Source organism: Photinus pyralis, unplaced genomic scaffold (genome assembly GCF_008802855.1).
Source record: "Photinus pyralis isolate 1611_PpyrPB1 unplaced genomic scaffold, Ppyr1.3 Ppyr1.4_LG8, whole genome shotgun sequence".
NCBI lineage: Eukaryota > Metazoa > Arthropoda > Insecta > Coleoptera > Lampyridae > Photinus > Photinus pyralis.
In genome coordinates, this window is record NW_022170819.1 from 12,746,297 (window position 1) to 12,767,552 (window position 21,256).

At 35.4% G+C, this 21,256-nt stretch overlaps 3 protein-coding genes across 6 annotated transcripts; 1 reads left to right on the forward strand and 2 right to left on the reverse strand.

The window, feature by feature from the left end:
• Positions 1-1,679: 1,679 nt before the first annotated feature.
• LOC116178389 (luc7-like protein 3) lies at positions 1,680-9,795 on the reverse strand. The gene is given in 7 exon segments (XM_031497880.1): positions 1,680-2,740; positions 2,786-2,913; positions 2,958-3,116; positions 8,807-8,944; positions 9,174-9,221; positions 9,223-9,590; positions 9,639-9,795. Coding segments are annotated over 7 exon segments (987 nt in total). The 5' UTR covers positions 9,744-9,795; the 3' UTR covers positions 1,680-2,699.
• A 124-nt stretch (positions 9,796-9,919) lies between these two features.
• Positions 9,920-11,706, forward strand: LOC116178387 (apyrase-like). 2 transcript variants are annotated; one of them, XM_031497875.1, is made up of 5 exons: positions 9,920-10,529; positions 10,582-10,885; positions 10,924-11,077; positions 11,128-11,361; positions 11,410-11,706. In XM_031497875.1, exons 1-5 carry the CDS (start codon positions 10,262-10,264, stop codon positions 11,611-11,613), a joined length of 1,164 nt encoding a protein of 387 aa, XP_031353735.1. In that variant the 5' UTR covers positions 9,920-10,261; the 3' UTR covers positions 11,614-11,706. The 2 variants fall into 2 exon arrangements, with proteins under 2 accessions (XP_031353735.1, XP_031353736.1); XM_031497876.1 differs by having other exon boundaries at positions 9,926-10,529; positions 10,930-11,077; positions 11,410-11,697.
• A 4,336-nt stretch (positions 11,707-16,042) lies between these two features.
• Positions 16,043-19,153, reverse strand: LOC116178388. Of its 3 annotated transcripts, XM_031497878.1 has the most exons (8): positions 18,935-19,153; positions 18,648-18,812; positions 17,390-17,512; positions 17,062-17,291; positions 16,817-17,005; positions 16,398-16,770; positions 16,210-16,345; positions 16,043-16,157 (listed from the first exon to the last, which is right to left on the reverse strand). In XM_031497878.1, exons 3-8 carry the CDS (start codon positions 17,448-17,450, stop codon positions 16,100-16,102), a joined length of 1,047 nt encoding a protein of 348 aa, XP_031353738.1. In that variant the 5' UTR covers positions 17,451-17,512; positions 18,648-18,812; positions 18,935-19,153; the 3' UTR covers positions 16,043-16,099. The 3 variants fall into 3 exon arrangements, with proteins under 3 accessions (XP_031353738.1, XP_031353737.1, XP_031353739.1); XM_031497877.1 differs by lacking the exon at positions 18,648-18,812; XM_031497879.1 differs by lacking the exon at positions 18,648-18,812 and having other exon boundaries at positions 17,365-17,512.
• Positions 19,154-21,256: the final 2,103 nt, after the last annotated feature.

Here is a 21,256-nt window from a genome sequence, read left to right on the forward strand (position 1 = left end):
TCCTTTATTCCAAGCACCTATGTATCAAATTTCATTTAAATGCTTCCATAAATAAAAAAATTGACACTGCGCATGCGCGAAACCAAATTTTGAAACTGGCGTTAGATTTTCCTTTATTCCAAGTGCCTATGTATCACATTTCATTTAAATTCTTCCATAAATAAAAAAGTTGGCACTGCGCATGTGTAAAACCAAATTTTGAAATTGGCGTTTGATTTTCCTTTATTCCATGTGCCTATGTATCAAATTTCGCTTAAATTCTTCCATAAATAAAAAAATTGGCACTGCGCATGCGCAAAACCAAATTTTGAAACTGGCGTTTGATTTTCCTTTATTCCAAGTGGCTCTGTATCAAATTTTATTTAAATACTTTTATAATTAAAAAAGTTTGCAATTCGGTTTATAAATGGTCGAGATGCGAAAAGGGCACTGTGAATTTTGAATCGACTCGACTCAACTTTTGGCATTGCGTATTATATGGCTAAAGCTATGCCCATATTGAATTTCATGCAATTCAGTTAACTAACGGAGATGTAAAAGCGATCGGACATTTCTAAACAAAGTTATCGTTCACACGGACTGATACAGGGACAGACAGACAAAGGAACAGACGGACAGACAGACAGCAATACAAAATTATAAACGATCTCTAGGATCGTTAATAAACGGCAAAAGTGTAAAATTATGGAACATGTAAAAAACGGCTTTTTGTTTTTTTTACAATAACTTTTTTTGTAAGCGGTACAGAAAAAATTCCTTCCTTGGTGCAAGACTCGACACCATAACGAACCAAATAGCGAAAAAAGTAGAACAATAGCTCTTAAGATAAAGAACTAATAGCGTCGCAAAACGAGAGGACGGACGGACGGACAAAGTGGCCACAATAGCGCATTTTTTTTTATTTTTGTGGAAATGCGCTAAAAAGCTTTTGGAACATTTCTGAATAAATGCAATTTTACCTTATATCGGTTTTTTGAGATTTAGAGAGAACTACGAGACCTGCAGACCCCACTTTACGCTTAACTTAAAGCTAATTAAATTATCTACAACTTCTATTTCATAAGTTCTACGCGTAGGGTCAATAGTTTAGCCACAATTTCTATCTAAAGAAGGTGTAAAACTCAAATGTTCACTTTTTGGAAAAAAATGACTATCTTCAAAGTGCCGTAATTCGGTAACTAATTGACCTACAGAGCTCGGGTTAGGCGCAAATTGTTATACATTAATACTCTTCAAAAACGTATAGTGACTTTCGTCGAAAAATGTCTAGTTAAGGAAATATAACCCAAACACTGCAAAAAGTCCGAAAATTTCGCGGTTTTTCGTATACTACACTTTTCCCACAACTTTTAGAGAGTTGCAAACTTGAGTATACACTACTCTAATGGGTCCAAACAACATACTAAAAAATCAGAGATACATCATGTTTTGTTGATTTATTGTCGATTTTGACTGGCCTATGAAGGGGTTATGGAAATGTTACCTCATCACGCTTCAATTCAAATAACTGTAAAAAGGAAGTGGTTCCTAAAACAATAAACTTTGTACATTGTAACTTACAACCAAAGAGGAAAAAAACAATTCCTCTTTGCTTAGAACATTCACCAACATTACACGTCAGCTGTTGTGTTCTTTCTCAAAGAATGCTAAACTATGACGCAAGGAAAAATGAAACTCCATATATTTGCACGTATTTATTTTGGTTAAAGGACACATATCATGAACATTTCTAGAACTAAACAGAACGTTTATTCGATAAATAGGTACGTTTCGAAACTAATAAATAATACGTCAAATTTAATTGAACTACAGTGTGAGCATATTAAAAAAAAAACAAAAGTGTCACCTCGTAATCTTGAAGCAAATATCCATAGTTAAAAAGGTGCGGAAACCATTTTCCAAGTCGACCACTGTAACCATTGTAACTTGATTTGATAGGCTCACCTGTTTTGCTGTGTCAACTGCAAAGATCCAAGTGTGATAATTGTCAAGGCAGTTTGTGGCACCGGGCTATTGTGAGGAGGTAGAGTTTACAGCAAATATGCTTTAAATTCTCTCGATAAAAAAATAAATTTACACATAAAACAAAAAAAATACAAAAAGGTAAAGCATATTTGCATCTCGGTTTACATATAAATACCTCATGTTTTAAAGAAGATTGCAACAGGAAATACAACAAACAAATGGTGTCAGAGAGAGATATAACAAATGTCAATACTATAAATACCTCAATAAAAAGGCACGTACGAAACTAAGAATCGAATATCTGTCTGGCCATTACTCGACCGACTGCTACCGCTGAAAACATCAACTAATGGTGTAAGACCAGATATTTAAACCAACAATTTTATTAAAAAATAAAACAAAAAAACAAACAGAATGTATGAGCGTGGATGATCCGATGTTGCACTATATTGGAAATGGATTTTAATACAAAATTGAAAGCTCTAAGCACATCGCAAAAACACTTTTAATTACGAAATGCGTTTAGGTGCGTTTAGTGCTTTCAGAAAAAATTCATGTATTTCTCCAAGCTGGGGTTATGAAAAACATGTAATCGAAAAAGTGTAACCCCATCTTTTCGAAATTGAGTAATTAACGGGAAGACATCACTAACCTGCTGTCAGGCTGTAAAAGAAGCAGAATAACAATAAGAATACCACCTACCTGAGTGGAGTGGCCTTACTGGTCAATAACAACTAATGACGATGAGAATGACGTGAACTTCTCGAGTCTCTCCCTGGAATTAAAAGTCACAATCTGCCCACGAAACGATCTAGCTCACCGGAATCGCGGTCGTGGTCCCTATGCTTTCTGTCTCGTTCGCGTTTGTCCCTTTCACGATCTCTGTCACGTCTCTCCACTCTGTCCTTCTTGTCCTTCTCGCGCCACTCCGTCGACATCCTCTCAGACCTAAGAGCTCATTTTAAAAGAAAGAATCAACGCCGGTACGTTACCTATGTTCAGATCGATCACGAAATTCCTTTTTCCGTTCCATTTTATCTCGATCCCCCTCCTTTTTATCTTTGCGCTCATCTTTAATATTTCGCCTCTCGTCCCGGGCGGACTGCACAGCTCCCGTAATTTCCTCGACTGCAGTTTTTAATCTCGCATACCTATATTTTAATTACGATTATTCACGTCAAAGTTTAAGAGTACCTACAGTAAGAGAAATATCGGTACGAGGAACATTATCCTGAGTTCTCACAAGAAGACTGTACCGCAACTTAAAACAACTTTAAGAAAGGGGCTGTGTAAAGCAATAAACTTAGTCAAGGTAATCGCGTGCAATGTATAAATACGTATGAAAAACAAAGGCTACCAAAAAGCATTGTTTGCTGTTTAAACGATGACTGCTTTTACGTTTCAATGTAATGATGTTGGTAATCTACATCTTGTTATGCTTTGTGGATGGATATTGTTGAGCGGCCATAATTTACTCGCAATTAAAAACTACTTTGCATTGAAAGCTTTGTGATATCATTATGGTAAACTGTTGACTAGAAGCTTCTGGTCACACTTTCGATAAGCTACCATGGCTGTAGTGTACAACTACTGCATTTTTCTCGTATGCGCAATCGCCCATCTTGCGAATTTGGTAAGTCTTGAATCTTTTTGACAGTAAACCTTTAACTTGAGTAGTACGAGCAAGACCAATATGAGATTTTGACGGAGTGGTGCGTGATGAACGAATACAATTCGAATTTGGTCAACGCATCCGTCAGATGTTTTAAATATAACCGGGACCTACATCGCCATGAATCTTACATACAACTTTTTTCGACCTGTCAAAACTATGAGGGTATGAAACTTCCAACGTGACTTGAGACACTATGACCTTTACTTTCCAGTCCCAACTCTTTTCAAAAATGTTTCTCAGCAACACATATCGAGAGTTTCCCTTGGCTTTTCAACGCAACCTGTGCGATCTTTTAGAGACCAACGAATTTGGTATAGAAAATGTCTTCTCCTGTGGGAATTTCTCAAGGTGTCCAATTGAAAAGGTCAGTAAGGGCGTCTATCATCCCATTACATTATCTACCCGTAGGGATATTACATCATGTGTAATTGGGGACCAGACTACAACAAGTTTCCACCATTGTTGGTAAAAGGGCGGTACCAAGTGGATTTGATATTTTACGGCGATGGTGCTTTAATATCGAATTTTTCGTGGTTTATGAAAATACGTTACAAAAACCCTGCGTTGAACTGATGGCACCTAACTATCAAATTATTTTTAAGCGCAATTTGATTGTAGTTTACCAAGTCATATGCAACTGTAGTAGTGGACCATAAAATTGAAAGTAGATTATTCCAGAATATTTGCGGTGAGTCACACTTTGTGGTTATTTATTGCAAAGACAGCGGAATTAGATTTGTTTTATTTAAACCAACACAAACACCTTCTAGATTCCACACGAATAATTCATAAATACTTTCTTATACTAAATTATGTGCACGCTGTTATGTTAATTTGTTCATCTTTTTAATTGTTATTATTGGTATACAGACCAGCGTAGACTGACTGATAGCATACAAGCATGACGGTGAAAAATTTTTCCTTTCCTAAATAAAACGGAAAAATATTTTCGAGAATGCGCCGGCGTTCTTTTATTTATATTTATATCAAAAAGTGGTTTTAACAAACCCTTTGTGATATTTTCTCAACTTTCTGATGGTGGATAAAATAAAATTATTATTATTTGAAGATTTCGAGTAAATCGCATCTATTTTCCGATTTCCTATCAACGCCATATTGGATTTTTTTACATTAATCTTGAATTTTTGCCTTTACAATACAGTGATATATAATTAAGAAGTAGACATAGGAATTTGGGGTATTGTCAGGGGCGGACTGGGTACTTACGGGGGGCTCTGCGGTGCACCACAAAAACATTTTTTTGCTTCATTTTAGTACTCGTTTTTCGGAAATACAGTTTTTTTTTAAATTGCAGCTGATAATTAAAGCTTTTGATTGAGACGTCCGATCAAAAAAGTACGATTTGTTTTGGATTCTACGCACCAAAATTAATAAGTTTTCCATAATTTCAAACAGTTCCAAGATTGGGCTACTAGTTCAAAAGTTACAGCCCTTTGAATTTTCTTTCGAAATTGGTTTCTAGTCCATAACTTTTGATTGAGAAGTCCGATCGAAAAAGTACGAATTGTTTTAGATTCTACGCACCAAAATTAATAAAAAAAGTGTTTTCCCGAGAAATTTTGGTGCAGTCGATTTTTGGTAAAAAAGGAAGGTTATACACTGCCTTTTTTTGAGGCCCGAAAAAAAAATTGTCTCAGATCGACCCGGAAAAAAAATTTTCTTATAGAATGTGGCCTGTAGAATCCATAATTTCAAACAGTTCCAAGATTGGGCTTCTAGTTCAAAAGTTACAGCCCTTTGAATTTTCTTTCGAAATTGGTTTCTAGTCAGGGGCGGGCCAGGTGGAATTGCATAGGTTACGGGCCATTAAAGTATTAGTGTAGTAATGAAGGTGGCGGGGGGGTAGCTCTGAGGTGCACCACAAAAACATTTTTTGCTTCATTTTAAAGTACTCCTTTTTCGGAAATCAATTACAATACAGGTTTTTTTCAAATTGCAGCTGATAATAACAAAATATACAATCCTAACGAGGCGCGTCGCCTATCATTGTATTTCATCACTTTCATGCTACGACAAAAAATGATAAATTCATTGTAAAACACTTCAATTAAATTTTTTAATTTTTTAACAACCTAACATCAACCCCAATTAGAGAAACGTGTTAATAACTTATTAATAGTGCAAGAAACTAAATACAGCACATACTTATAAATTTCCAACGGGCCATTATGACGTACAGGCCAGGTGGCAATCGCCACCCGCTCCCCCGAGCCAGTCCGCCCCTGGGTATTGTTTTCCGTATGTGTACTTTTAAATCACAAAATCGCTTCTGAAAAGCGCCTAATTTTATGCATCCAAAATGTCAAATTGCTTTGGCTTCACCGAAAATAAATTTCTTACGTTCCTTAAGCAGCTACGACACTGCACCAATTGACAATAACTCTTTTTTTCAGTTGAATACATCATACACGAACGAAAATAAAAATATGGAAGCCAAAGCAACAATATTCAAATTAATTCATATGACAGTCAGATCGTTAGGTATTTGTTTTAAGAAGTTATTTTGGTTGCATAAAATTAGGCGCCCTTCTGAAGAGATTTTGTCATTTAGAAGTAGACATAGGCCAAAACAATAGACGTAAATCCTTATGTCTACTTTTTAATAAATATCACTGTATATTTCTTATGGTAATTCGTCCATGGCCATGTTGATGGTGACAAGACAATAAATGAAAAATGTTACATAACTTCAAGCAAGCTCTCTTGTCAGGGAAGTATGGAGTCAACTAATATTTTGATATTTCAGTGCCGTTCATTAATTATTAAGCATTAGATTCCCATAATAAACGAAAACTAGGTTAGAAACGAGTTCCACAACGAGTGTTTACATGTTATCAGTAGAGACAGGATTGCATGCTTTTATGCATTACGTAAATATTGCATGCAGCTCGAAATAAAGCAATAATTTACACAAACTAACAAAAATGAATCACATTTATGCAAATAAAATAGTGCATATATTGCATTTTTGAGGTTTTTGTGTACATTTAAGATAGATTAGCATTTTATTAATTTTTTTTAACCATTTTTATTACAAAACAAGTTTCCAGTGGTACTAATTGCAACAATTATATTTTTATTTATAAATTATGAAGATAAACAAATAATAAATCACATAAAATAAAATAAAAATTATATAGAAACAGAACAAAAGAAAACAATAAAAATAAAAAAAATAAATGAAATACAAAAAAATGGCGCCCCAGTTTGTTAAATTATAAAACGTCGGCGGTGTTCAATTCAGCATTAATTTATAATGCAAGCAAATTTTCAAGTTCAACAAATGAGATGATGAATGTTGGGTGGGGGAAATGTTGCAACATTTAAATGTAGAACCTCAACTAAAGTACGCTCCAATTACTCGCGTCTCGATGCGGAAAGATGTTTCTCTGTGTATAACCACGTACTACACGCACAAATTTTAAGATGGACCACTTGGAACAATACTTATTCATTAATTGTTTTAATACAGCTTAATACAGCTTATGTTTAAATAGTTCGAATTAAAAAAGTTTCAATGATTTTTTGTGCATTGTTTAATTTTTCATTTTCATGCATATCTTCATGCTGTTTTGACAATTTTTTGTGCATATATATGTGCAAATTTTTGACATGTTTTCATTCATATAGTCCGTCCCTAGTTATCATTCTTGCAGACATAGCGCGGTGTAGATCGCGACAACAGTTGTTGCGTCGGAAAATCCAATAACAATCGTATTAATTTGATTGATTGGTATTAAAGTTTGATCGAGCCCTAATTGGGTAAGCATGTTAACCAATGACGTTTTAATGAGTTTGTAAAAAAAAAACCGGCAGAAGTACGTCCAGAGTTGTATCAAAATGAGCGCGCTTAAAACATGAGAAAGTACGAGATCCATCTTATATTTTTTCGATAATTGCAGGCCGGGTAATTAATTAACGCTCCCAATTTTGGGAGGATCTTTGCCTTTTAAATATTTGCCTTTGCAGATCCGTTAATTTTCGCAAAAAAAAAGAGGGGGGGGATTGTTTTCCGTGGACGCCCGCTACTTTGACCGTTCATAGTTCATTTGTTTCGAACTTCGCCTTTTTAATTAATCTTATTTGTTTACGAAAATCAAAAGTACACTTGCAGCAAATAATATCTAATTTGTTAACACTTGTTTACTTTCTGGTATTCTTTTGTTTTTTATTATAGCAGCCTACTCCGATGTATAAGCACGTAATTAATTAATGAGTAGGTAGGTACTTTTGTGAAAAATATTGAATAACATAAAAACTGCGGGGTTTAAGCACAGAGCACCCCTTATAAACATTGAAGAGAACACAAAAGACAATCGAATAGCGAAATAAAATAGTGGTAGTTCCATTTGAAAAAGAATAGTTACAGCACTTTCAACAAATGACATTGAAACAAGTAAAAATATGCAGGATGTTCTATTTAAAAAGATCAGTTATTTATTGACATCGTAAAAATGAGACACCCTGTACATTCAAAGATAATTTCTGTAGATCTGCAACCACCAATATTTTTTACCAGGTCAGCTATGTAGGAACAACCGATGCACTGTTGCAGGACCCTGTATATAGCCAAATACTATAATATTGAATCAAACATTTTTTGTGGCTCTTCAAAAACTGGGAAATTTTGTAAATTGTAATTTTTGGCTCTTCCGTTTCAATAGGTTGCCGACCCCTGCCTTAACCAAACGCCCCGACCCAAACAAGAAGGAGAGGGGGGGGTAACGGAGGGGGGAGGGATATAGTGGCTGTTCTATTGCCACTTCTTTTTAATACATTTTTTTGTGCAACTGGGCCTTTTATTCTTGTTTCGATTCGATGTAATTCGGTCCTCTCTTAAGACATACATTTCATTGAAGGGAAGACAATGGCCCATATGAATAAAAGGGCGTGTATGCTTATACTTGCAAAATTCAACGTAAATACTCGTAAGTGCCCCTTCACACTGGGCGACTTAAGTGTGAAGGGGCACTTAAGAGTATTTACTTTGAATTTTGCAACTTACGATTGTTGTGTGGCCTTATGAAGCACAGTAATGACAACGTTATGATTTTTTAGCTAGGCAACCCACTTTACACATGCCAAACTTCACAGTCGTTTCTCTTAGTGTGGGTACTTTTTGACGAAACCCGCTTATACACTTACCCAACGTGTTGTTTGCCCATCAAATGATCGTCAATTCTCTGTTGCGCATCTCCGACGATTAAAAATGCGCCACAAACTTCGCAAACCTCCATCTGCTTTTCTTGAGCGGCTGCCAGTTCGGCGGTTGCACTCCAATGGCTGCAAACAACTCCCGTTAATTAGTAACCTTGCAATTTGCAATCCAAGACAAGAAAACTCGGGCGTATCAGCTCTCATAATCTTGGGTCATTAGAGAATCTACCATCGGCAATTAATATGACTCGCAAGTCACATGCGGGTACCACCGCCTTGCTGACAGTCCACTCTTTGCATACGTAAGTTGTCATCATTTTGATAGGTACTTAATTGAAAACCTCTAACAACATACCCGTTTTCGTTCTGTTTCTTTAGAGTATCACGTTCGTCCTTAAGTTGATGCCTGCTCGACATTGCCATCGTTACCGGCTTGCTCGGCTTCCCTTTCCAATCCGTTTATTCTTTCGTTTAATAAGTTAATCTGTTCTAAATTACGTTGGATTTGGGCCGGATTCGAAGGCGGTATTTCCTGTTTATTGTTTAACGCCAAACGTTGACGCCCTTTCTGTATACGCCGTTCGACTTCGTTTACCATGTTACTGCAGAACCTAATAAACTCCTCCTGGTACTGTATTTTCCTGTGACCTTTCGATTTTTCGAATAATTTGCGCACTTCTTCGTCGTGCACTTTGGGGCAGCTTCCTAGATCGGCTTTCGTGTTGACGAACAGGTCATGGGGGCAGAACTTCACCAAGAAGTACTTGCAATACTAAAAAAGGGAAAGTTATTATTTGTTACTGTCAGGCGAGTCACTTACTTCGCTGTCCTCCCAATTGAGCTCTTTTACCTTCTCATTAGGCAAAATATTGCGGTTTCTTCCCATTAGCTCATCTAACAAAGCGGCTGCTGCTAGGACCGCCATTTTGATTCTAAAGATCACAAAACTGTATGACAGAAGACAGCTGATAAGATTTTTCTGCGTTGCCATATTTCACTGATGCAACTGACACGTTTGTATGTACCCTGTGAAACACTTTGTCATCATTTATTTTCTTTGAAAGATGCGAAATACCATGATCTTTTGATCTTTGGAAATCCCTTGTAAAGGTAAAAATAAACCATGACTACCTGGGCGCAGTGCCATTGATTATACAATACATACACAATGATTATACCTGATTATCACTGTATAATCAAGGACAGTGGTTGATCATCGAAGTATACTATAGGCAATAGGCATAATAACCACTGCCGTACAGTACAAAATTTTGAGTGACAATAAAGTGAGGTTAAGTTTCTTTGTAAACTTCGATATGTTCAAGTTAAGAAACGTATTAAGATAGAAAAGTATACGTGTACGTATTTTACAAGTTAACACGAAAATGTAAATAAAACCTTAAATTAAATAATGTGAAAACTGTGATACTTTATTGGCTTCGAATGCTTCAAGATAGTGAAATGATTGCTGTAAAAGACTGGAGAAAGGCACTAAAAACACCTCCAGGTTACCGTATTATAAATAAAACAATTCGTAGTCAAACACAATTTATAACAGGTGTAGCGTTACTCGGACTTATTTTATTGACTGTAATTTATATGTTTCCGAAACGATCGAGTACATCCAATGGTACATTTAGTTATACCTATAATAACACCTATCCTCTTACAAGTCCTATCAAAACTAGTACAATGCATACTTTTCGTCTAGGTAAGAAAGGGTGTGCGCATTACAATGTATACTTACATCTAATGAATTTCAGGTATAATCGCAGATTTAGACACAAATTCCAAAAGTACCTCGGACAAAGATACTTGGTATTCATATTTAAAGAAAGGTTATTTAAGTTATAGTCCTAATAAGCAGACGGTGGTAGTAAGTTGGGATCACACAGATCCTGTCAAGCTAAAGACGAGTTTCGCATTGAAAAGTCGAGGGATGGAACTATCAGAGCTGGTGGTATTTGATGGCAAACTACTAACATTTGATGATCGTACGGGTATGGTATTCGAAATTGTTAACGACCACGCAGTGCCTTGGTTGGTGTTGTTAGATGGTGATGGCAGGTAAGGTTTTCACTACCTGATCTAAGGTAACGATTTAGGTTTAGGAATACAAAAGGATTTAAATCAGAATGGGCTACAGTTAAAAATAAAGTTCTGCATGTTGGCTCTATGGGAAAAGAGTGGACAACTCCAGATGGGGCTTTTGTAAATAACGATCCACAGTATATCAAAATGATTACAACTGAAGGTGTCGTAAGTACTTATAACTAACAAAAGTTGTCAATCGAAAATACTCGCAATAGGTACATCATCTCAATTGGAAAGAGGAGTATATTCGTCTTAGAGAGGTGCTCGATATTCACTGGCCTGGTTACATGATACACGAAAGCGGAGTTTGGTCAGACATACACCAAAAGTGGTTCTTCTTACCACGTCGTTGTAGTAAAGACGCATACAATGAAACTTTAGATGAGCACCGAGGCTGCTCTTGGTTGCTTACTGCTGACTCGACGGTCCACGGAGTAGAAGCAATCGAGGTAAATGACAATATGTCTTGTACCGTTGAAATTATATCTAAATTTTAGATACCTAACTTAATTAGTTCGCGTGGATTTTCATCCTTTAAATTTATACCTACATCTGAAGATACAGTAATTGTAGCTCTACGTAGCGAAGAGCTTGATGGAAAAACAGCTACATACATCACAGCTTTTACAATAAACGGAAAAATTCTTTTAGATGATACCTTTATATCCGATCTAAAATATGAAGGATTAGAATTTATTTGATTTTTATTGAATAAGTAGATATTTGTTATTTATTTTTTATTATCATACACATTATATGAATGTTGTTAACAAAATGTTTAATTTGAGGCCCTCTTAAACATAAAAAATGACCAATTCGCAATTTACCATTAAATTTACGTTGAATAATTTATACCTACTTAGTCATCATAAGTTTTATCACCGAAAACGCTATAAAATACCCATTTGATAAACAGATGTACATTTTTAAATACAATGTGGAAACGTGTGAACTTCTTAAAAGTTGAGACAGGCGCAATACAGAATGGGTATCGCTAGGGATATGATTTTGTACAGTATACAGAATCAATATCTACTGTTTTAAGCGGGGGACAAACGAGATTAATATGAAATACATGGTACATTGGCCGCTTTTTCTTTCCATAGTATTTAAAAAATAATATGGAGAATACATTATACTTTATCTGCTGTTAATTGGGGGTATGGGAAGCTGATGACCGTTTCGATGCAATATTTGTGTTCTATGATTTTAAAGGTCGTGATAAATATACCTACTGAAATGGAAATAATCGTCATTACAACAATTCAGTAGTTCATAAAAAAGTAATTCATATGTTCAAAATGCTTTATGTTTTTAGCAGGGCCCATTTGAACCGCCTCTGTCACTATACAAATTGAATCTCTGACATTCTTACACCTCTTTTTCAAAATGTCGTCAAAAGTCACCGTCAGCTCAATAATGCAGTAGAATTTAATTGATTTTTGTAGCTGTGATGGGTCGCTGCATTTAATCAATAACATTTTGAACTGGAAAAAAGTAAGTTTTTTGTAGTTCTTTAGATCGTTATCAATTGGAAAATTTTATAGGCCTGTCTACTTGCGTAGGAGTGGCGGTCCTTTGAGAAAAATGGGACCAATCCGCAGTTCACTGCAGAAATGGAGGAACTATTTTCCCTTTGATTGGATGAAGATGATGAGTGAGTGAAGCAGGACTTTTAGTATAGAGGTATGTAAAGAATCATCACTTAGTACTAAAGATAGAAGAAAAATATCCAATGTTTCCTTAAAAATATCTAGGTACGTACATAGGTAGAGTGGTATTTATTAAGAAGTAGACATAGGGATTTATGTGTATTGTTTTTTTTATATCTACTTTTAAAAAACAAAATCTCTTTTAAAGGGCGCCTAATTTTATGCATTCAAAATATCCTTTTAAAACAAATAAACATCTGGCTGTCATATTAATAGTTTGAAATAAATCTCTACTGTTACCGGCACTATACCATTTGACAATATCAACTTTTTCTTCTGTTGAATTCATAGCACAAGAACGAAAATAGAAATAATAATAATAATAACGGCTTTATTTAGGCAGGGTGTCAGCCAAAGGCTGCTATTAATCCCAACCTTGATACAGAAAAAGTACAAAAACATGATGGAGTATTTAAAACAATTTATGAGAATCTATATGATATGATAGTCCAGGTGACAACAAGTAAAGCATAAAAAATATGATTCAGTGATGTTTTAAGACGTTATTTTGATGGCATAATATTAGGTGCTGTTCAAAACGATTTTGTCTTTTAAAAGTAGACAGGGAAAAAAACAACACATAAATCTCTGTCTACGCTGTATATACTTAGAAGGCAAATTGCCATTAATTGTTATCCTTTGTTTTTAGTGCAACTATACCCGTCAATATTGATTTTTTTGTCATTAAAACGTCTGATTCGTCATTGCTAAGTGCTAGAACGGTCACAATTTTAGAAAATCTATATAAATAAAAATGAATGTGTGTATGTCTCTTATGCCTGCCTAAACCGTTCATCCGATTGTGATTAAACTTTGGGGGTTAGACGTATGTCCGCGAAGGTTTCTATGTAATAAAAACATTTCCGTCTATCCGTACGTATGAATGTCCCTTATGCTTGCCTAAACCCTTCATCCGATTGCGACACTAAACTTTGGGGGTTAGACGTACGTCCCTAAACTGTTCATCCGATTGCAGGACGAATTACTGCGAAAGTCTATATATTATTTTATACAGGGTGTCAATTTTAAAACTTGCAGTCGGCCATGTTTTCCAAACTAAAGAATATATTGAAAATCGCGCAAAACCGTTTCGGGGGTATCGAGGGGGAACCAGAATGACGATATGAGTGACAACCCCCCCACCCCCTTTTAACCCCCCCCCCAGCTCCCCTCTTCAAAAATCCATACTTATGACAATTAAGCCATGCCTATGTTTAAGATTTGGTCGCTGAATTCGAAGAAACAGGATCTGTTATCAATAAAAAAAAGCAATTAAGTAAGCTTAATGAAGCAGCTCAGATTGAAGTTCTTGGCCAATTTGCCATAAATCCCTCAATGTCAACATTTAGTTTTTTTTTGTTAATTAGAAAATTTTTGTTAAATTATCTTAATGAATATTGACTTTATTGGTACCACCATGTATCACAGGTAAGGGGTAGCCACTTAGGATTTTTGAAGAGGGAGAGCTGGGGGGGTTAATGGGGGTGGGAGGTTGTCACTCATAACGTCATTCTGGTTCCCCTTCGATACCCCCGAAACGGTTTTGCGCGATTTTCAATATATTCTTTAGTTTGGAAAACATGGCTGACTGCAAGTTTTAAAATTAACTTTATTAATTAACTAAATTTATGTACGCCCATCACTTCAGAACGACTGCACCACATTAGATAATTCTTTTTTTGTTGTGTTTCTCATTATCAGGACAAGGTTTGTATGAAGGATAATTCCCAAACATTGTACGGAAAGACGTAAAAACAACATTTTCCTCTTTCGTCGTTTAAATTGCAATATAACTAATAGATGGCGTCAACCGTTTATACGTTCAGATACTGCCCACTGCCGTCGCATTTTTATTCTGCATTTACACGAACTATTTTTTTTCTTTCGTCGTATATTTCGCAATCTTCTATCTATCTAAGTATATATTAAAAAAGCAAAGAATAGCACGCAAAGGATGCAAACGTTACTAATTAATTTAGGAAAATAATCGTCAAGATACAAAATAAAAATTCGTACCTACCTACCCTACATCTTCAGCTGCTTTAAAATCATCTCCGCAAATTCTATTTATAAAAAGGGCAAGGTTTGCCGTGACTACAAAATTCATTCCAACCTGTGCCTCTGAGGACGACCCAACATACAATTAAGCCATAAAGGGATTAAATTTACCAATGGTTTAAGAAGTAATTTAAGATTTACTATAAACTACAGTATTATATGGGAAATTGTGTCCAAGATAAGGATGTCTATCATGGAGATCGAAACCATAGAAGATACGATGATGGTCAAATTAAAGAAAAGATGCACAATTAAACCATTATTATCGTGCTTTAGAGAAAACAAAAAAATTCCGATTACTTCCGAAGATATGACAGAAAAACCGAAACTTTCCGATTTTATGTTTATTTTTTGCTGGTCTTATTTGAACAGATACAACAAGAAAGACATAAGACACTTTCTCATTGCCACTTTTTGAACTCTACAAGAAAGCACCCGCGCACAACTTGCGGATAAATTTATTTGTGTGACGTACATAGTTGTAATTTTTTTGGAACAAGTAAACGGCAGTTCTAAGTTCTAAGGTAAACCTGAGTGTCTTCAAAAAGTTGATGATCGAGTCCAATACTCCACAGAATTCCTTCCGCTTTGAGGTTTCGACTAGAACCAGCAGGATTATATTGTGCCAGTAGAAAGGTCAAATGGCCGCAACTTACAACTCAACCTGAACCACTGAATTCATTCATTACTTCTTTCAGGGCAAAACCCTCTATCAAAGCATTTCTTGCAAAATATTCAACGTTATAACTGATGTGTATTCCAAATGACATCATTTTTTGGTGCAAATCCAAATTTTAAGGTATATTTTTTCTGTAACCAACATCATACACATCCATCCCAACATGTAACTACGAATACAAAAATTATAAACACCCGTGCGAAGCCGGGTCGGGCAGCTAGTCTTAAATAAAACGAAAACCATTACAGATAGAGGGAATGTAATAATTGAAAAAAAAAGATGATAAAATCAACTGTTTAAGGTTTGAAGATATTAATTTTAAAACGCCCTGTAGAAGGGCGATCAAAATATAAAACATTCGCATGTAGCATCAGGATTTTCAATTTAAAATAAGAAAGATGTTATTCACCTACCGGAAGTGAGACGATCATAAAAATATTTTCTGTCGATAGAGCATAAAAAACTATGTTAGTAAGCAAATTTTCAGATTAAATTATTAATGGGAGCCTGAATACTTTTAGGTAACGGTTTGCGTGAAACAGCCTGTATATTGACAAATAAAAAGTTGTTGCTCTTTTGTCTTCATCCCTAGTCCCGGAATATAAAAACGACCCCTCGTAATGTAAAGTAAGTAGGATTTGAAAATATGATTACGAGGTGATTTTGATTATTAATGCTAGGTACCTATACGTGTAGTCTCTATTTTACAATTTATTCAACTACAAAAATGACATATTATTACTTCATTTGAAGACATTGAGACTGTTTAATAGAATATTCTATTGCTGTTATCCACCTAAAATTATGCATCTAAAAAAAGTAACCTATTAAAATCATGTTCAACGCACCTTTTTTGGTCCTGCTCAGTTTCTGTATAAAAATATAAAGGCTTCTGACCTAAATCTCCTGGTAAGACTTCGAAGGCGAAGTTGATCGATTGATCTGTTGATTCGTGCACTGTATACCCGTAAAGGCAGACAACCCCTAAGTATACGAATTGTTTTTACACAACAGCTTTTGTCTAAAATGCCCTTACCAAATGCGTTCTGCGAATGGATGTCGTAATAAAAGTATAAACACCCATCTTTTAGAATGCAATATCTCCTGTTAGAAGACGTATGTCCCAACCTCATTAAATAGCCGAAACAGTCTGGACTGATGATCGCGCCGGGTTCCAATAATTGATTCCATTTTACTTGTTCGACGCGGCGATCTTGCAGTTGGCAACGGTCCACAGTTTGTACCAGCGCTTCAATCCATCGGTCAGCTCCTTGCTGAGTATCTGCAGCTAAATGTAGAGTAGGTGCGTCGTCTTTTCGTAAATCGAAACGGAATGTTTGATCATGGTTTTCACAATCTTTTGCAACCTCGTAATTCATAAGCATGACCGCACCCACAGGGTGGTCGTCCTGAAATGATAAGTCCGTTTACGAATTTAATTAGTGGTTAACTTGCCGAGTCAGTTTTATAGTAGTATAAGCAATTGTCGGTTTTGATGGTGAACCATCGGCGCAACCACTTGTCCGAGGGTAGACCACTGGCATATCCTGCCAGTTTCCATATGTAACCACAGTATAGGGAGTCTTCCTCGTCGTCATTCTCTTCGATTTTGTCTGGATTGAGTACGGTACATGTGCTCAAAACCTTAAAGCAATACAATAAGTGTCAAATCATTGAATGAATCGCAGAAATTTAGCTACCTCAAGAGTTACAGTATCGCCAGCGCTTCTTACGATTTCAATGGCTTCGGAGTGACTTTTATCGAGCACGTTGATCGAATTAATCGCGACTATGGCGTCGCCAACCTCCAGCCCGGACGATTCCGCAGGGGTCTCCGGTTCAATTGCGGAAATTAGAACTGGCCTGGATCCATGCATACGAAAACCGAACTGGCCCCCGCGTCGTTGGATAATTATCGATTTATCAGCATCTATACACAAAGAAAATCATCGCGAATCTACGCTAGAAAAATGAAGTTCGCATATACACCGTTTCAAACTCACACTAATTTAGATACATGATGGTTACCATTTGGTTTTCCTGCCACTAGCTTAAGGGCTTGGTTCTCCTTGCACCATATTACGAGCATTAGTTTAAGAAGTTCTTCGAGATTTCTGCGAAGCGATCCGTTAATCTCGATGGATGTGTGATCTGAAATTTTTAAAAAAAATTGAAATGGCCCAGGGGTTTTCATCTGAAACAGCAGTAGTTACTATAGCAAGCAGTTTTTTTTTTGCCATCTAAACAGTCTTGGGCCGCCTTAAATGGGCCCCCCGTTACAAACAAGACAAAGAAGAAATGTTTGGATTTTTATTGGATACGATATAGAGCAAAAATGTAAAAATCTAACACTAGCGCTCCTTTACGGAGATATCGGCTCTTGAAATCGAACATTTTTCAACACGGACTCTTATCCTCCCTTATATAGTCCAGGGAATAGAGAGTTTTAACTTGCAAAATGAGAAGTAGTTCCAATTTTTTTTGCATGTCATAGACAGTCATCTGGTGATTAAGAAGGAAGTTGGTAAATGTTCCTCAAAAGTTGCCATCTTGAATTTTCTTTTGACATCAATTCTAAATTAAGCGTATCAAAGACAGTCACTTTTATATAAAACTTTTTTTTTTATATCTCTTATACTTTCGATAATATAAGACATTCAAGGAAATGACCAATTTTAGTTTTTTTGAATTTACGTCGAACCTATGCGACATTTTGAATTTCCATAAGGAAATTTTAAATAAGCATCCAAAACTGCAAAACATTGCCCATTTAACCAATTCTCTATCTTTAATAATAACAAAGTTACCCATGCAATCCCACACGATCTGGGACACACTGTATATACTACAGGGAGTTTTTACTTCATACTTAGCAAAATCATCAGAGATATAGAGGGTGGCGCATTTATAACCAAACTAATACCTACTAAACGTGGATCTCTTGAAAGCATATGACATTTTGAGCTTGAGGTACATTGCATATGACAACACTATCTCACTAAACTTTAAACTTATTAACGCTAGAAGAACAACTTCTAAAATGTTAAATTGAACTATTGCAAGCGAATCAGGGCATTATAAAGACTTTCTTCACATGGAAAACTAATTGTTTAGATTTGTGTTTTGCTAGATATTCCACAATGAAACTAACGGTTTTCCTAGGTTTTTGAATCACCGATGTCCCATCCAAGAGGCGGTAGGAAGTTCCCCTTCCCGGGGCGCCCATTTCGTTTACATAAATATGTAGGTATATTATAGAGACAGATGTTTTATAATTATAACTTACACAAAATGAAATGTTAGGGCTATATCACGATAAATTCCATCCTACACCCAGCATAGATTATTATAGAATACTGATTCATATTTTGGTACAAATTGTAATTCCAAAAATTTGTAATTCGTAGGTACTCAATTGTAAGCGTGAACATTCCCATAGACATGTGGTAATCTAATAAGAGGATACTCAGAATTAACAGAGGATGATGTCGTTTTAAAAAAACACACACAAAACACGTTGTAGCTACTTCTATTTTAAGCGGGCAATTAAAATTCTACCAAATTACCACATACCTAACATTGTGCGTCCGTACAGCTCCACATGCGAATCAAACTGTACGATAATGTCTTTCGCGGACTTAAGTATACCTGCTGGAAAATATTTACGCCGACTATTTTCATCGGTTGCTATTTTCGTTCGATATGAATTAATGTTATCTACAAAATTCCATTAGGAGCTGCACTTGACCCACATCGGAGTGATGCTGTGTTTTAGGAGTTAACTATCATGGTTAGATATGGAAAAGGAAGAAAACGACGAAAATAAACTTTTATTTGGCAACTCTAAATAGATACCTATTATTATACAATTTTGACATATTTATTCAGTTAAAATTATTTTTAATTTACAGTAGGTAGTCCTAAATGTCTGGGAACCTACAGTAACGACACTGATCTAAAATTCAATGATATTACGTATACTAGATCTTTAAATAAAAATACATACTTACCTACAGATGCTTTATTCTTTAAATTTCTGTATGCATTCTATCCAAATTTGACCACAATTCAAATTAAAGAGTAATTATAGATTCTGTTAGTTTATTGAGCATACTTGGGGTTTACTATTGGATTTCACCTATCCAGTGTAATGAGCTTCTATACAGAAGATTGCACAGTTTAGTAAAAATGCATAATCTAACTAAATATAGATACGCAACGATCATAACCTTGTCTGTGCGAATCAGTTGCACCCTCGGTTGCACCATTGAAAGGAAATTAATTATTTTATTTACTTATAGCCCGAGCTGGTCTTTTTATTTAATTTAATGCGGCAAGTGTAATGGGGACGCTTCCAACTGCGATCCCCATGGAAGAAATTTATTATTTATTATGAATGTTTGATCTTTAGAAATTTTTAATATTTCATTTGTTTAAATAAAATTTATATTGAATTCTAAAAAAAAAATTAATAAAAAAAAAAAATTTATTTAACCGTATCGTAAGGCTAAAATGAAATCCAGTTTTAATTAATAATAATAATAATAAGCCATTTATTGGACATACTTCCACCTCAATAATATATAATAACAAAACAAGAAAACAATTTTAAAAAAAAAAGAAGAAAAGGAGTGTCCAAAGGGACGAAGTTCAGTCTTGCCAAAATTAGGCGACTGTTCTACCAGTTAATCCTAAGATGAGAGTAAATTACTGTCTGCTAATTAGGAAATGGCGTACATGTAGCTTAAAATGATCAGAGGCTAAGGTTTTAAACGAATCAGGTAACTCATTATAATATTTCGCAATATTATATGAAAAAGATCGCTTGTATAGCTGCGATTTATGGTTAGGTATAATGAGTAAACTTTTATTTCTTAAATAGAAATCATGAAGTTGTGATGAGAACTGTATTTTATTATAGAGATACGAGGGAGTTTTGGTAGTAATTATCTGGTGATATAAACATGCTGCATGTGCCTTCTTCTGTTATACATGTTCAACCAATTCGTTTCCAACAACTTGTACTCAACTGATTCATACTTACGAATGCCAAAAATTAACCGTAAGCAAGAATTTTGTATTTTTTGAATCCTTTTTTCGGTAGCACTATCAAGACAGGGCCCATACACAGCATCACAGAACTTAAATTGGGACAAAACTAGCGATTCACAAAGAAGCATTTTAGTTTTACTGTTTAAAAAGTTTCTTTGGTTATAAATTAGTTTAAGATTACAAATAGCTTTCTTTATGCACAAGGAAATGTGATCTGAAAATCTTAACTTAGAGTCGATCATCAATCCAAGATTTTTAGCGACATCCGAAATCTGAATATTGACACCTTTAACAACAATTGCATTTGAAATACGGCTAGCTACTCTTTGTTTAATTTTGTCTTTCCCAAAAAGCAAGACTGTAGTTTTGTTAGGATTGATGTTTAACCCATGCGATTTGGAAAATTCAACTAAACACTCCACATCTATTAATAGCATAGATTGCAGTGCCAATATCATTTTCGTGAAATGTGTGATGCAGTTGGGTGTCATCCGCGTATAAATTATATCTGCATTGTCGTAAACAACTACCGAAATTACATGTATATATAGTATACAACAAGGGACCAAGAATTGATCCTTGGGGTAATGGGAAGAAACATGGATGTAGCATTATTTAAAATAACTCTTTGCTGACGACAATGTAGGTAATTACCAATAAGTGCGATGGCCGCAGTATCCAATCCAACAAAATGCAAAATTGCTACAAGAGTGCGATGACTGATGGTGTCGAATGCTTTGGAGTAGTCTAACATTACTAGAGCGGTTAACATACCCTTATCAGTGGCAGCCAGGATATCGTCAGTAATGTTAAGCAATGCTGTGGTGCAGCTATAACCTTTCC